At 39.1% G+C, this 16408-nt stretch overlaps 2 protein-coding genes across 9 annotated transcripts in view; both read left to right on the top strand.

Annotated features, from left to right (window-relative positions):
• The first annotated feature begins 6 nt into the window (after positions 1–6).
• LOC109971177 (chymotrypsin-like elastase family member 2A) lies at positions 7–2720 on the top strand. Its single transcript, XM_020619273.1, has 8 exons — positions 7–68; positions 286–374; positions 455–552; positions 1034–1156; positions 1300–1436; positions 1699–1844; positions 2037–2189; positions 2677–2720. Exons 1-8 carry the CDS (start codon positions 32–34, stop codon positions 2692–2694), a joined length of 801 nt encoding a protein of 266 aa, XP_020474929.1. The 5' UTR covers positions 7–31; the 3' UTR covers positions 2695–2720.
• A 2568-nt stretch (positions 2721–5288) lies between these two features.
• Positions 5289–16408, top strand: part of prdm16 (PR domain containing 16) — a 256337-nt gene continuing 245217 nt past the window's right edge. For all 8 annotated transcript variants that reach the window (XM_020616031.1, XM_020616049.1, XM_020616066.1 and 5 more), the window contains exons 1-2: positions 5289–5428; positions 6468–6542. The gene's annotated coding sequence lies outside the window, so the exon portion shown is untranslated. The remainder of the gene's footprint in view (positions 5429–6467; positions 6543–16408) is intronic.

A 16408-nucleotide genomic window follows, 5' to 3' on the forward strand; every position in this document is an offset into this window, starting at 1 on the left:
TCCCCCTGGAGCTCTGCTGAAGACAGTCGCAATGATGTTTGTAATCTTGGCTTTGTTTGTTGCTGGTGGTAAGCTCTCACACTATTTTGCTTTTGGACTTACTTTCTACATAAAGTCACCTAAAATGAATATGAAGCATTGTCTTTAATGAAGTTAACAGAATTGCATTTTTACCTATGGAAATATTTTTGATAGTTAAAGAATAAATATTATTACAGAATTAATAATGCTGCTAAAGTTAAGACTCCTGCATATATCACCATATTCTGTACTGTTGTCTCTCAGCCTATGGGTGTGGCCTACCCACCTACCGCCCCATCATCAGCAGGGTGGTTGGTGGAGATGATGTCCGTGAACACAGCTGGCCATGGCAGGTATATTACCTTAAATCTTCTTGAAGTTCTGTTGGTTTCTTTAAGTCATAAAAGGTTCACATCTTTTCTGTTCTTGTCAGGTGTCTCTGCAGTACCAGAGCGGCAGCAGTTTCTACCACACCTGCGGTGGCACTCTGATCTCCAACGAGTGGGTCCTCACTGCTGCTCACTGCATCGGGTGAGGCTAATAAGTAAAAGAAATCAAACACTAGCAAGGTACAAAAGGCAGAGAGGACACAGAGGGGCAGCCCTATGGTACAGCAGACAGCCATATTGAGTGAGAGAAGCAGTACAGAAGGAGATATTTTGAATGCCTACTTAAAAATATATACAGTACTTGAACTTGAATACATTAGCAGCCTGATAAGTAAAATATACAGAGTTGGCATAACAACAGATTAGTTTTTTTTACTGAAGAAAAACAGATTTTTACAAATATCAAAACATTAAAATTTGGGAATCCCACTATTGTTACAACTGATAGTACTGATCTAAAGACTTTAACACCATATGCCATACAGTGTATGGTAGCAGCAGTAGTCCTGTAACTGTATTGTACTTGTTGTAATGAACTCTTTGTTCTAATGAAGTGTTACAGTGAATAGATCCCTGCCTTAAACAACTCCTACCCTTGTTTCTGTGTTTTTGTGGGCAAGCAGCAGTCGCACCTATCGAGTCTACCTGGGAAAACACAACCTGAGGGACAACAACGAGGCTGGTTCCATTGCCATCAGTCCTGCCAAGATCATCGTCCATGAGAACTGGGACTCTTACAGAATCCGGTGAGCTCAGTCAAAATAATGATATAAAGTGAGCTACATATTATGCTGCTGTAACTATTTTTAAGTGTTTTATCCTTGCTGTTAATGGTCATCATGAGCATTCCTGTGCTAAATGTGGTACTGTATTTGCTTTCATTCTCCAGTAATGACATTGCCCTGATCAAGCTGTCAGCTCCTGTCAGATTCTCTGATAGTATCATGGCTGCCTGTCTTCCCGGCTCTGGTGAGATCCTGCCTCATAATGCTCCCTGCTATGTCACCGGCTGGGGACGTCTCTGGAGTAAGTACTATAAACTAAAAATAAATAAATGAAATATCAACCAAGGCTTGCAACATTAATGTATGATCATACTGAGGGTCACACCCAAGTCTTATGCATTAAATAAGTCAAAACTATACGTTAAAATGACAGAATAGTATTGACGTTCTGTTTAGCCTTATAAAAATGTCGGATTTTTAAAAAACCTGGTTTTTACTTGCTCTTGAGTTTAAAGTGATCTTAACTGCAGCTCTGAATCTGAATGTCATCTTCTCCTATAAAGCTGGAGGTCCTGTTGCCGACATCCTGCAGCAGGCCCTCCTTCCTGTGGTCGACTACTACACCTGCACCAAGCCTGACTGGTGGGGCAACCTGGTGACCAACGACATGATTTGTGCTGGAGGAGACGGACAGATTGCTAGCTGCAATGTGAGCATGATTCATTTCATTTTATTAACTTACACTAATAATAGCAAAATCTTGTAAAACTAAATCACAGCTTACTATACTTTGGCATATCTCTACGTTGAATCATTATGGTCACTGAACGTTAATTTTCTAGAAGTATTTCCCATCTTTTGCTGAGTTTTTGCCAAGCAGCACATCTCTGTTCCCCTTTAGGGAGACTCTGGTGGTCCCTTGAACTGCCAGAACCCTGATGGCTCCTGGGATGTCCACGGTGTTGTGAGCTTCGGCTCAAGCATGGGATGCAACTACCCCAAGAAGCCCTCTGTCTTCACTAGAGTCAGTGCTTACAGGTCCTGGATCAATAGAGTAAGTGCAAAGATATTTGGATAGTAAAACCTTTGTTCAAATTATGTAATGATATAGTAAATATGTTTTTATTTAGAGTTTATTTTTGGCTCAAAGTGAGGGTATTAAAACATATTTCCTATTTAGAGATATAGCCAGTCTCTGTTTACTACCTTTAAAGACAAATCAGAGAACAAAAGTATCTAAAGTTGCTGATGGGCAGCCATTTGTAGATGCATATTAGAAAAAACATATCAGAAAAAGCATCTAAGAAATGTTTGATTTCTGGCAAAATGTATACATTTCTAGAAACTGATCAATTATATGTATACAAATTATATAAAAGCACAGTAATAATACTGTTTTTAAATTTTTTTTTTACCTACTTGAACTACTCTGTAGCTCAGAGGAGTAGTGAATGGAAATACTGTGATAAAGAAGTGCAGATGCTCTGGTGCCCTCCACGGGAGCATATAGCAACACTGACTTTATGCTTTCTTTTTTCCAGGTGATGACTACAAACTAAGACCAAATAAAGACTGTAGTGACTAATACAGTGTCTTCTGTATTGTTTTAATCAGACAAAAAAAAAATGAATTTATGTTTTGTTTAGGCAACTGTCACAAAACACCTCTCTGCTCAGGAGCTTTCAAAGTCTGAGTCAAAACAAACTCAGGCAGTATCCCCTCCTCTTCTCCCTCTGCTCTTCTTTGCCCCTCCTGCCCTCTCTGAAAATACGTCACGTGTGGTCATGACAGCCAGAGACAGTTGTGGCAGTAAGGTAGGGCAGCAGTAATAACCAGTGCCAGAACTAATGCATACAGAATATAGAGCCCATAGACCCCATGGTTTTTGGTGGCAATGCAGCAACACAATGTCATATAAGGAGTTTTACATTTTAGCAACATATTACGAATGTCTAACATTGTTTGCAGCAGATCAATCTGCAATAACACAAGCAAATTATACAGAGGAATGTTTTTTCCAGTTGAGCAACAAAACGCCAACTTTGTAGTCAGATGCAATGACCCCAAATTACAACCAGAATAATTCAATACAAAGGTACAAAATACTAACATTAGCTTACTAATGATGCCAACAAATACACATTAGCCAGATACAGTACTTATGCATCTAGCAGGAAGGAAGCCACATCTGTGTCCAAGTGTAGTCCTTTGGATGCTTTTAGTGCTCTCCATCTCCAACATTCCAAGCCAATGTTAATCCAGGTTTTGCCTTGATGTTCAACTGGAGCATTTTATAGTTATCTATGGAACAGCCTTCTTCTTTTGCTCTTATCCTCCATATTTTCTTTTACAATCAATGTTGATCTTAATAATGGTAAGAACCACACACACTCTTCAGCTATCATCCAGGAATCATCCTGGCTAATAGATGTCACAGTGTTTAGTATCTGAGAGGTTTAAAGTGTCTAATCACTTGCTCCAGGCAAATGCAGACCCTGGATAGACAACAGGAGAAGGAGCCAGGCTAATGTTTTAATTATGTTTTAAGTTTTATTCTTACAAGAAGCCTCCTGTCAACAAGAACCACATGTTCACATGTGCCTAAAAGCTCGACTTTGATGCCATAATCTTATCTGAGGTACAGCCTCTGCTAGTCTTATTCCACATAGCTACTCTATAGTGTTTATATGTTTGAGATCTGACAAGGTTCCATCTTGTGCTAATAGGTTTGAGTTTCTCTATAAAGAGTTCAGTGCAGTCAACAATACAATAGTCCACGAAAATGGGTTTAAAACTAAACAAACTCTTGTAGTTTCCCTGCTTGGCCACATTATAAAAGATATAGCATAGAAGAGAAAACAGACATTCACTCTCCGATGTTGAAGAATGATACGCCAAATCTCTCTGAAATGTATCTGTTAGTGAATCCATGTTTGAAATTTATAAGAACCAGAAGCAGTTGGTCTTCCAACCTCAAGCCATCCTTTTGAATAATGATATTCATCAGCCAAATTAAAACTTGACAGCAATCCAGCATCAAAATACTGAAGTCACCATCCTGATTGAATCAGATTTGAAGTTTGATTCAATTAAGGATGAGTTCTGTAGTTGCTCCCTCAATTGTTTGTTTGAGGCAACAAAACAAGCCATACGCTTTTACAATTTGAAAACAGAAGCTACTGTATGTCAACATAGATATAGATCTCTTTCATAGCTTTCCATACCTGAAGAAAACTCAAACAATGTGGTCTGAATAGCTTTAGGTGGATCAGTGACTGCAGAGCATTTGCTTTTCATTCCTCTTTCCGGTTTATGGGATTAATCTACTTAACAACAACAATGTTGTTGACAGTGTAACGTTTATTCTGCATAATTTTAAAAGAAGAGATGAGCTCTGAGTAAAGTAGCCTAGAATATCAGTTTCTGTTTCTTTTTGCACTTTTTCCATGGGAAAAAGTATTTGTGGAAGTAAACATCTTGTAATTTCGTCTGTGTCCGCCAATGCCGAAATTGCTGAGATTTAGTTATCTTAGTGGCACGGATAGCGAAGAAGAATGTATTCACCATCGTGGTTTACTGAATGGAGTTCACCTGTGTTGTTTTAGTTAGTTCATGGCGCGCGCACTTGTTTTGGAAGCGATATTTACTGAGCTGTCGCTGAAAAGTTGACCTTCCCTCCGGCACGTTCGTTAATTCGGTGGTTTCGTTTTTTGTTTAAGCTGCTTTCAAATGTTTGTAATAAACGCTTTTTATTAGCAGCCACTCAAGGGAAGCCTAACATTAGCCAGGTGTTGACGGTTCTGTTGCGACCAAAACAACCTAACGTTTTCTTTTGTTTGGTGCAGTTGCAAAGTAGCTTCGTCAAATTCCACTCACCGTCTATGAAAATGTAAATATTTGGCCAATAAAGGACAGAAGGACCGGAAGAAAAACACAAAAGAAGTTTCCAAGAGTCCTTAGCACAATTACACAATATATTAACGTTTCATATTTCAGCTTCCTGTCTGATTAACATGCTTTATACAAGGCAACTATGTTTCCTAGAACTTATGAAAACTGTTTTTTTCAAGTTAATCCAACTTCCAGGTGCTATACTATTTCAGTTGAGCAAAGTTTATTTAGGCCTGTGTGCCAGCAAACCGACAAAGCCAACTTGCAGGTGCTATACTATTTCAGTTTAGCAAAGTTTATCTAGGCCTGTGTGCCAGCAAACCGACAAACCTTGCATCATGTTTTGAGCTGGTTTTACCTATTGGCCTCAGGATCACCAAAAACTGCTGTAAAAGGATCTAGGTGAGTAGTTTTATTCAACATCTTAGATGGAGTTTGGAAAATATGTCCAATAAATTGACTGTCATGGCCTATGAAAACTCTGTACTATAGCCACTCATGAATTATGGTGAGGAACTGCAGGATATTTGCAGATACAGTCACTGTGTTATGGCCACATTAATAAAACAGATGAAATTGATTGGGGTTCAAAAAAAGAAGAACATTAAAGGATACCAACAAAATGTTGTGCATTTTCAAGTTTTCAAATAAGAACTTGTGGTTCATGCAGCTCTTTTCTGTTTGTCCTGTGCTATGACAGGTGGAAATTGCATTTTTTTCCTGTGATAGTTTGTGTTGTCACAGCAGGCTAGCATTTGGATAGAGGCTGTTAAATATCTGGTCCTTAATTCAGAGATATTCCAGGAGAACAAACAATTTTGCTTTGCAGCTTTTAGCAAATAGTAAATTGAGTGCACTCTGCCTTAATGTCCTTAAAGAATGAGGCCTATGTGATGACAAGCTTTCACCATTGCTGATAACACTTACTCTGCTCACAATCGTTATTGTAATAGATTTATCAATTGCCTTTATGCTTTTGGACAAGATCAATATAGGTTAGTGCTCCAGTTCCAAAGGTGCATTAAAAATATTTATGCCATCGGAAGCTCACAAGGGCATAGATATACTGTACCAATAAAGTTAAGCAATGGTCGTATGATGGAAGAAACCAGAGGGATTATCACGTAAAGGGAATTAATGTGACAAACATGTAACCTAATATGATACAGTTTGAGTTATTTATAGGTTAATGGTTGTTTTATTCCAGTATTCTCTTATCTGTCTTGTTATATAACCTACCAAGTTCTTTCGAGTTTGTTGGTGTCCTGTAGAACTAACATTTAGGCAGTTTTGTTGGTAAAAGACCAACAGTTGTACACTTTTTTTTTTTTTTTTCACTGAAATCAAATGTCGACTTTGAGAACAGAAAGCATTTTATCATAAAACAGTGATAATATGAGCTGTAGAATCAAAGTCATCAGTTGATTTTACGCATTCACAGGTTTGCACTGACTGGATTTTTAAGACGACGCTCGTCTTTCTGCTGGGCAGATGCAAATGGAGTTCCACAAGACAGGTAAAACTACAATTTGCTTGTTGTTGACTTTATACATGATAAATTGTATGCAGTTGATTTTATATAGGATATTTCTCTGTAAATATTTGTACATGTCTTTCCGTGAACACCTTAGCATCCGAGTTCCTTTACAGAAAAATGGTAAAGGCCCAGTGGTAGCTTTTCCAGTGTGTCTGACAGTTGCTTTCTTTTGCCACAAGATGGCGAAAGATTGCTGTTTTATAGCCCTTTTCACACAGTGAAAAGACAGCTTTCTATCCTGTTATAAGAAGTACTTTCTAAAATTGAACCATATGATAGACTATGGTCAAATTTACCATAGAAAAACACAATGCAATTATGCCGTACATTGTAAAACATTTCATATTAATTAAAATGATATTTGTTTTGATTAATGTTTTTAGAAGAGGGATTATTTTTTTTACTAACTACCCATTCCTCTTGGACACCAGGGTAATAAGGATTATTCAACAGTGTCACCAACTGCATTTTGAAAACTAAAGAAAAAGCTATGCATTTGTGATGCCACAAAAGACATAGGCTATTTTCCAAGGTGCCAGGTTGCTGCCAGGGGAAATTTATTCTATAACTAAACTGGCTCTGTTTAGCTGTGTAACTGAAAAATGTCCTTAATTGTTTTCTTGATTAAAATGTTGCTCTGTCTTTTAAAGTAACTTCACTTAGTTGAGATGTAATGAACAACTACTAAGGCTAGGTTTAAAACCTAAGTTGATCCTTTGCACTAGCAGCGTTGTTGGGGGAAAAATGCCAGGGTCAGCAAAACTACGTACATAGATGATTCTTTATGACGTTAGCTTCTGATTTACCTCGGTAGGATTTAGCACAAGGGCATGTGATGCTGTCAGTGCTCGCATGAAAACGGGGTTGTCAGAAGATAGAATGAAAATCTGCATTGTTGTTGAACAGATTGTCTGTGATATGAAACAGCTTGTGTCACAGCAGTGGCTGGCTGAGCCTCAGACACCAGCAGGTGTGAGGTTTCCAGTCCATGCACTGAACCCAATGAGCAGTAATGTTGAACAAATGTAACCTTTTTGGCGCTCATGGATCGCTCTCTCTGACTCAGCCTTGACCCTCGCTCATCTGCTACCATATCCAGGGTTAGAAGGCTACTGAATGCTTCACATGTTGTTGGCCTCAGGGTGTGGGCAAAATGTTTTGGGTGTGACTTGGATGCTGGAGTGAATTGTGAGGGTGGTCATTTTGTTTATGCATGGACCTTCAGGCACAGTTGAACCAACTGTAGTGTGTGATGCCATAATTTAAACTCTTTACAACCACAGTTTAAAAATTGCTTGTGTAATTGAATCTGTCTACTAATTCCTGGTGTAATAAGTCTCTAAATAAAGTGACAGCTGACATCTCAGTTCAGTAGAAAGAGGAATATAAAAAAATAAAAAAGCAGTTTCATTTATTAGGTTCTACTCGGTGTCACCACGGTATTAGTCAGGGCTTGTTGGCCAGGGCAGGTTTGCTGCTTGGAAATGGAGTTTAAACATAGCACAAGACAGAAGCTGTTAAATGGCCCCTCTACACCAGCTCTGTCAGTGCATGCATGACCAGTGTTTAGCACCACTTCGGTTCTGAAGAACATGAATTAAGTGTGCCAAGTGACAACGGCAGTGACTTCATGACAGACATCCTCCAACTTGCCCGTAGCCTTTTGCTTTGCACTCCTGGGTGTGCTAATCTCCTCCTTCAAATAGAAGTCTTCGCAAGATCACAGTCACATTTAGTTGTTGTATAAGACTACTGTGAATGAAAGGAGCTGCAGGTGTGATGCCATGTCGGTGACATTAAGTGTGTCCACTTGTCACCTTCTTTATTTTGTGCACTTTTCCAAGCAGGAGTCCCAGTTGATGAGATACCTTTATTGCAGTTCTGTCATTTACAGCTCCTTATTGAACATTTTATTTGCTTTTGCATGCATGTGTTCTTTTTTATTGATACTTTTATTAAATTCAATGTCAAGCTTTAATATCAGCACAGCGGAAATGGACAGTATTATAACCATTTGATTTTTAGTTGTGCTGTTTAAGAACTTTACAGTGGTAAAGTGTTGCCATCTAGGGGAAAAATAGTACCTTTATCAACATGGGCTCAGTGGCCTTGCTGATGTCATCATTACCCTGTATATATGTATATGTGTGTGTACGTGTACTGTGTGCAGTGTGGCAGACTCTTCCCGTGTGGGCATCAGGGGACAAAGTAGTCTTTATGCAGTGTGCTGAGCTCCAAGGCAGAAACATTGTTGAGCAGTAAAACATTCTGTAACTAAAACCACATGTTCCAGAGTGGAAGACAGACAAACACAGGCAGTCTCTGCAGCTCCACATCAGGGTTGGTACCCTATCATCAGAGGCTCCTTTTTGCTCCAGTGCAACACTTGTTCAACTTTGTGCATTTTATATGTATCAGAAAGGTCAAATCAAGAACAGATTGTCCTTGACAAAAATATTGTCAGGTATGAGAGGTTAGGCATTTTTAGTGTAACTGAGCATGTCCATTTTCACCTGAATAATCTTTAAAAATTGTTCCACAAAATATTTAAAGGAAGGTTCACCTAACACAGTTTAATTACGTACCAGTATAACATTGTACACCTGTCCTGGCCAGTAGCCCATGGCTTCCAGACTCTTAAGGACCCAAACTATCAAATCAGCCATGCAATAACTGCATCAAGGACACCATTATCAAGCAGCTTATGATTAAAAAAAAAACTCGTATCTTAGCATGAAGAACTGAGTTCAGTGACCAATTGCACATTTGGGATGTAAGTCACAGGTTGCTGGAACAAGGTTAAGTCAGTAGGTAGAGAGCTTAAATTATATTATGTAATATCTGAACATTTCTGCTCAACGTTCTACTAAGGTAAAGTTGTTAATAGTATGTCCAAACAAAGACTCCAAAACATTTTTCATAACCTATTTTGCATGTTCAGACAGTTCTCAACAAATTCAGTAGATGACTGCTACCAGAGCTTCTGCATTTGCTGAGCGATGGCTAAATTATTGGAAAATTGTGGAGTTTTCCTTCACAAAACTGATGTTCAGGCTGGAGCTGCTGAATCACTTCTTGTTTCCATTCTTCTTCCAGCCCATTAAAGTTTTATAAGTCCCTCACAGGGGTCTTACCAAATCGTAATTTGCAACTTCCTTTATTTTCAATTGATTCCACACCCTTCTCAGATCTTGAGGTGCTCTGTCTTAAAATATTTTAAACTAACACTGGCTCTTTAGGAGGTCAGCCCTAATTAAAGGGACAGTGTGCCTCATTAGCCATGCATGATGTAAAATCGGTAACAGAATTTAGATCAGTCAGACCCCAAGGTTAGGACTGAATCACATACCCAGACCCGGTCTTTCTTCTAATGCTTACTCATACCTTTTTTACTTAGTTTAGCTGAGTGCCTCTACTTATGCATTATACACTCTGTGTGTGTGTGTGTGTGTGTGTGTGTGTGTACTGTGCAAACGTCTTAGGCCACCATTAGATTAAGTTGCAGAATAGAATAGCAGATATGTGATATCTCTCTGTGTACTTTCCTTTTTTTGTGCTTTTGAGTGTCTGAGTGCCATGTTGGTGTTTTTATGCGAAGGCCATGATTTTAAATAGTAATATAAGGACATGCTATTTATGCGCCTCTATTTGCAGTTTGATGCGTAATAAGTAACCAAATAGGAATTCGGTCCCTGTCTGTATGACTCTTTAATAAACTGCAAATAATGTCTTGAGTCAAAATGACCTTGAACCATTACAGCTGGGGGGCCAGTGTAATTAATTTGTGATTGTTAGTATGTCTTTAGCTGCTCCAGCTAAGACCCTTAATAGTTTCTTTTGAAGAGTTGAAGCTGTGTGTCAGGGGCCATGTTTGTATTATTGCAGATCCTCTAAGAGCCTATTGTTTGAAGACCTCACAGGTTCCTCCTAATCTAATTGGCCACGGATGTCCAGGCTCAAGACGTTTCTCCATGCTCTGGGGATTGACAGAGCTATTGAGGGCTTGAAAAGTCACTTGTCCAAATACAGCCTTGTTTAATTACAGGAGAAGGATGCATGTGTATCACTGCATACAACCCCACCCCCACAAGCCCAATAAATGCCCTGTCTAACTCTTTTCAGACTAGATATTAAATTCCACCTCCAAAAGAATCTCTATCCAAATAGGAACTGGATTTTGGTCTCCACTCTAAATTATCCTAAAGCCCTTAAGCACCCTCTGCTTCTCCGCTGTTCACCTTCACTTCACAGTGACATACCTCCTAGTGGTTCTCCATCCAGTGTAAACACAAGGAGATCCTCCTATGCTATTACCGATGCTGCGCTTCCCTGATACACACAAACACCACCACCCCCACAGTCTCCCATCCCCAGCCAATCCCTGACCACCTCAGCCTCCACCTCTATATTCTGAATTGCCAATCCCAATCTAATTTATGGAATATTTTGGAAGTAACTGTATATGGCAGCAGGGATGATAACATCTCCAGGCCCCTGTGAAGGACAGGAACTCTGCAGTGTGTGCTTAAAAACATAAACTGCTGAAAAAGGGCCCAGGCCGGTACATTGGCAGAGGAGCTGGCCGGTGAGACGGATAGAGAGAGCAGAGAGAGAGAGAGGACCCAGTGTACTGGGGTGGGGTGGGGGTAATTGAGACCATGTGAGCCTCCCCCAGTGGAGGGATTAGAGAAGAAACGGAACTCTCTCAGCCCCAAGATCGCTTTCAATTAGATGCGCCCAAAGCAAGGGTACTGCGGAGACAGGGAGGGTGAGACACTAGCATGGCCTAAAATGTCTGGGCAGAGGGAGGAAAGGTGAAAGAGAAGTAAGGGCTATGATCCCACCCCCTCCTCTTCTAGCATGTCAATGCCAAAGTCTGGGCTGTCTGGGTCCTGTCTGTGTCGCAATACAGCAGATCCATGTTACAAGGGCTAATGCGCAATGACAGCATCACTACCAGCTTATTTTCAGTTTTTTGAGTTTTAACCTGCAATCATCAGAGAAGGGTTTTCTTGCCTTTTTTTTTGATTCATGCCCTGCCTTCAAGTGGACATTGTGACTTGGGAGTTTGCCATGACTACCACTGTCCTATTCTACAGCCTCTGGGCCACAAAGTCTCTAATCTCTTGGGTACTGTTGCCATAGGAGCTCAATGAAGTCAAAGTGCATCTGTTTAAAAAAAATACAGTAATTGACAGCTCTAAGATTTCATATCTAATTTTTTCAAGTTATTTTCCTTCCTTTTTGTAAAACAGAAATTGCTGCTAACAAAATACAATGTAACTATCTTACAGCATAAGAAACTGCCAAAAGTGTAACAGCTTTCACTGGCCTCTGTACTCTATGTCCTCAGAAGGAGTTACAGATATGAAGTTTGTTGTTAGAGTGACATCAGCCATAATGGCATATTCACTTTGGACCAGGTTTTCCATGCCACTCTTATCACATCTCTTCAAGTCTGAACATCTAGAACAGCACAGATGTAACTTGTCTAAGGAACTGGAACTTTTCAGATACGACACTCATGTATGAGACAACTATTGGGCAAACAGCCCATTGTATGAACAATGTTTAACCCAGTGTGTTCTGCAGCAGTGTGTCTACCTGAGGACCTGGATCTGGTCCTCATCGCTGCCATACATCACTGTTGATGGACTGTGAACTATGTAACTGTACATTCCTCATTGGTCTGTGGTTTACCCAGTTCCCCTACTGACTGTCTTACAAACAGAAAATATGCCATTTTTAGTATTTAAGTAATTTCACAAATTATTGCCAAATTGAGAAGGTAGAATTAAAAAGGTCACATATGGGAAATGCAAAAGAAATTAAGTCATGGATAACTGCCTGAAATATTTAGTATTTAAGGCAGTTGGAACAATTCAGTAGTTCACAACACAAGATAGTGGAGAACAGGAAACTCAAATATGAGCATGAGCAGTGATCACTACCTGCATATAAAAGATGGACAAGCCCACCTTGATATCTCCCATAGGTTTTCTGAGGAGTGATTTTGAAGTGTGGCCGTTGCCATTTTGGGTAGTGCTTCACTCCACCTGCTACAGATGATGCAAAAATGGGTAAAGAGGTGGAGTGTGAGTGGAGTTCACTAGATGGCTAGCAGTCAGCTACCTGTGGTGGGACCCCCAGTGTAATTTAATTGGCAAACTATTTAAAGAATTCACTAAAATTCCCCCTCCCCCATACAGCTGGTCATAGAGGCCAAAATTGTTTTTTATGCCAGGCTGTAAACATGTTTATTTCTGCTGTGAAGATGGGCATTTTAACATGGGACTGGGGGGGATTGAATCCTCTTTAGAGCCAGTCTCAAGTGGCCATTTGAGGAACTGCAGGTTTTAACACGGCTTCATTATTTCTCAGCCTCGGAGGTTGCCACTTGGCAGTGACCGTTGGCCACTTTGCGGGAAGCCCCCCCCCCACTACAAAGTCAGCTGTTTTAATATCTGATGGGAGAGATTGATTTTGGTTTACATTTTCTTTAGGTTATATTTAATTGGGTACCCCTGGTGAATTTTTTAGGGACCTGGCTAATAAAATTAATTATTGTTGTAAAATGTTTTCACCAAATGCAATTTTGTGTGTTTGAAACCAAATGAGTGCTCTAAATTTAGCTGATGAGTGTGAAGCCCTCAGAGAATGGAGTCTTACAAGGCATCAATTCATTCAGGGTCTTGCTAATCCAAATTGCTGGCCTTTTGTATGAAACGCCTCATCAGTGTGTTTATGTTTAAGTTTTTATGGGCGCAGCCATGCAAAAACCCTGATTGTTTAGAATTTGCTGTTTATTTTCATAGTCTCTAAATGTTTTAGAGAAAACCCTCACTGTAAAAGATGTACAATCCAAAATCTGTATGTGTTGTGCTTTCAGCATGATTTAATTCAAACCGAAGGGTTTAAAGGCATGAAGTTTGATTTCTTCAAGCTGCTCTTGACTACTTTAAAAGCTTACTCCTATGAAAACTGTATATAATTTTGCAATGTTCATAAATTCTCAGTATGCTTGACAAAAGTGCTGCTACACTAAGAGGTTTGGATGTAAATACCAATAATAAATTGAGTTACTGCTTTAATGGATATTAGTGACAGCTGGATTTGTTTTGCTATTATATATAGAACTGATCGTTTTGCTCTTAAGCTGTCAAATAACCTGTTCCCAACTAAATCATTTAATAGCCATCCATCCATTTAATAGCCATTTTTTAAATTCACAGAACAGTCTAGAATAAAATCTGAATCTCAAAGTTGTACTTGTCTGATCTTGTTTAGAAACATCCATCCTACTTATCTATACATCTGGCATTCAAAACACAGTAGTCCTTTTCATGGTACTCATTTAGGATACAGCATTTAATATACTGTAGTACATTGCACAGCCTTGCCTAAGTATAAAGCAAGGATGAATAATCTCAAGTAACTACCAGACATTCTACCAGTGACTGCTCAACATGGTCCAATATGTGCTTTTAATTACCAACAAATGCAAAATTAATTTCAAGCCTTGGTAGGTTCTATACATTGTGCATATGTAGAAGGTACACAGTAACACAACCTTTATACTAGAACTCAAATTGTTAAATCTTGGCAAACAAACAATATAATCACACCAACATTGGCAATGTATTTGTATGTACAGTCATGACAGCTTATTTTGCCGTTAGTACAGCCACAAGGTAAATAAAGGGTGTGTGTGTGTTTATTAGGGATGGGCAATTAAAGATAAAGTACTGTTCGATATTCAACAATTATTCGAAGATCTGTTTTTCATAAGCATGTTGTATGATTTTTTCCGTTGCACTTGCTGAATTTGTGCAGATGGCTTTAACCAAAAGGATCTCCACAATCCATCTCTTCCAGCGAAATAGTTGACAAAAGCACACCAGCTATCATCAGTAATACTCAGAAAGCTGAAAATCATTATTATTATTTCATTTGAATAATGCTGATAACTTGCTTAACTGTTTTGTTGCAAAGCCAGACTGCTGCTGGCTTCCAGTGACAGTTTTTTCCAGATTCCTGGCCATTCACACTTTCAGGGTGGCATAATTGGTTTAAAGTATTTTTAGTTATGAATGCCTTCTTGTTGATAGACATAACTTGTTTGAGTAGGAGTACAAGAGATTTGCCATAGATATTTACTGATTAAAATAACAAAAGCTATTGTATAGTTAAAAAAAAAAAACTGTCAGTATCATCGACCTCCTCTCCCCCTTCAGACACAAACCGATTACAAATAGTTGATTTCACTGAAACTCATCATTGTAAATTTTTGAGTTGGGTACAGCCACATCTAGATGCTTTTTTGTCATTTTGATCCTTAATATTAAACTGCCATCACAAAAAAACCAAATGCTCAGAAACATATGTGGTCTGTTCTTATTATTTAAACATTATGTGCAGAGTATAAATTACTCTGAGTTTACATGTCCCTTCCTGAGCTATAAGGACAGACTGGTGAGCTCTCAGTGTACTGGGTTAAAGGCCAGAGTCATTGTCAGCCCCTACGAGGTAATTATGTGTTTGTGTTTATAGTATGTTGACTCCCCACTCTGTCTCTCTTGTGCACTCCATCTTTCTGCCCAACTCACCCACCTCCTCCTCCCTCCTCTCTCTTTCTCCCTCTCTGTCCTTTGCACAAGTCGTCTCCCTCTGGGAAGAGGTGCCTGAGATATTGGTTCGGCCATACATCTCTGTCAAAATCTCTATGAATAAATTAACCTTTTAAAGATTAGTCCACCCTAATACCTCAGGGTTTTTTAAACAGAAGAGCGGAGCCCCTCTAGCCCCCACCGTTCTCCGCCAAGCCTCACCAACTTTGTGTTAATAGTGGAATGAGAACTTTTAAAGGAACAGATGTAGTATTTTCCACTGAGCATAAACGGTGATAGACTATGATTATCATTACTGTCTACTTAGTTTATCATTACTTAATTTTGAAATTTTATGATGATTTATTGCATGCCTTGCTTATTTAGAATTTGTTGTCCAGATTTTTTTGTGGCGGTAGAGATGGCAAAACCAAAGAGTCTCTTGCACATGACATAAAATTACATAAAAATGTACTGAACATTAAGAATAGCATCATAGTGTACTTTTGTTTGCAGTCTTCCTGTCTTATAAATATTACAGTGCCTGTAAATATACTAAACAGAAAATGTTTTTCTGTTGTACCTCTGTCATTTCACATTACTATACTACACATTGTATTTACACCATAGGAGGCCGGCACTTATTTGGCATGACCAAGCATCAGCGGGTCATTGGCAGAAACAGAACACCGTGTTTGTTATTGCAATTGACAAGAATCTAATTTTATAGACCATTTAACCCCTTCAGTTTAAATATGTTTCCTACAATCTGTTTCAGCACAACTTTGGGAGAATGGCCAGTAAATCTTGTTGTTCCTTTACATAAAAATATCTCCTTGAGACCTGGTAGTGAGATCCCACCAAAAGCAGGAAACAGTTGAATCAGACTCTCCCTGGCCTTTTTCATTGACTGGGGTTATTTAGATGGAGAACAGCATCTGGAGTAGCTCCAAGCACCCGTAGGCACTCGGACTGAATGTATGTGACTCTGGCATGCCTTTAAAACATGCATGTTGGTGCACCAATATTCTGTCTTTTTGACCTGATTTACAGGTGTTTTTTTTTTTTCTTTTTGACTCTAATAACACTGCTAAGAAGATATTTACTGGTTCCATTGCACAATAAGACATTTTGTCACTGTTCTGGAAATGTAAAAAATTATGGCTCGCTGAAAGCGTTTTTTTTTTTTTTTAACAACCAAACATAACAGTGGTCTCTTGTTGGCAATTGGGCCAGACC

This window comes from Monopterus albus, unplaced genomic scaffold (assembly GCF_001952655.1).
Source record: "Monopterus albus unplaced genomic scaffold, M_albus_1.0 scaffold6.1, whole genome shotgun sequence".
Lineage (NCBI taxonomy): Eukaryota > Metazoa > Chordata > Actinopteri > Synbranchiformes > Synbranchidae > Monopterus > Monopterus albus.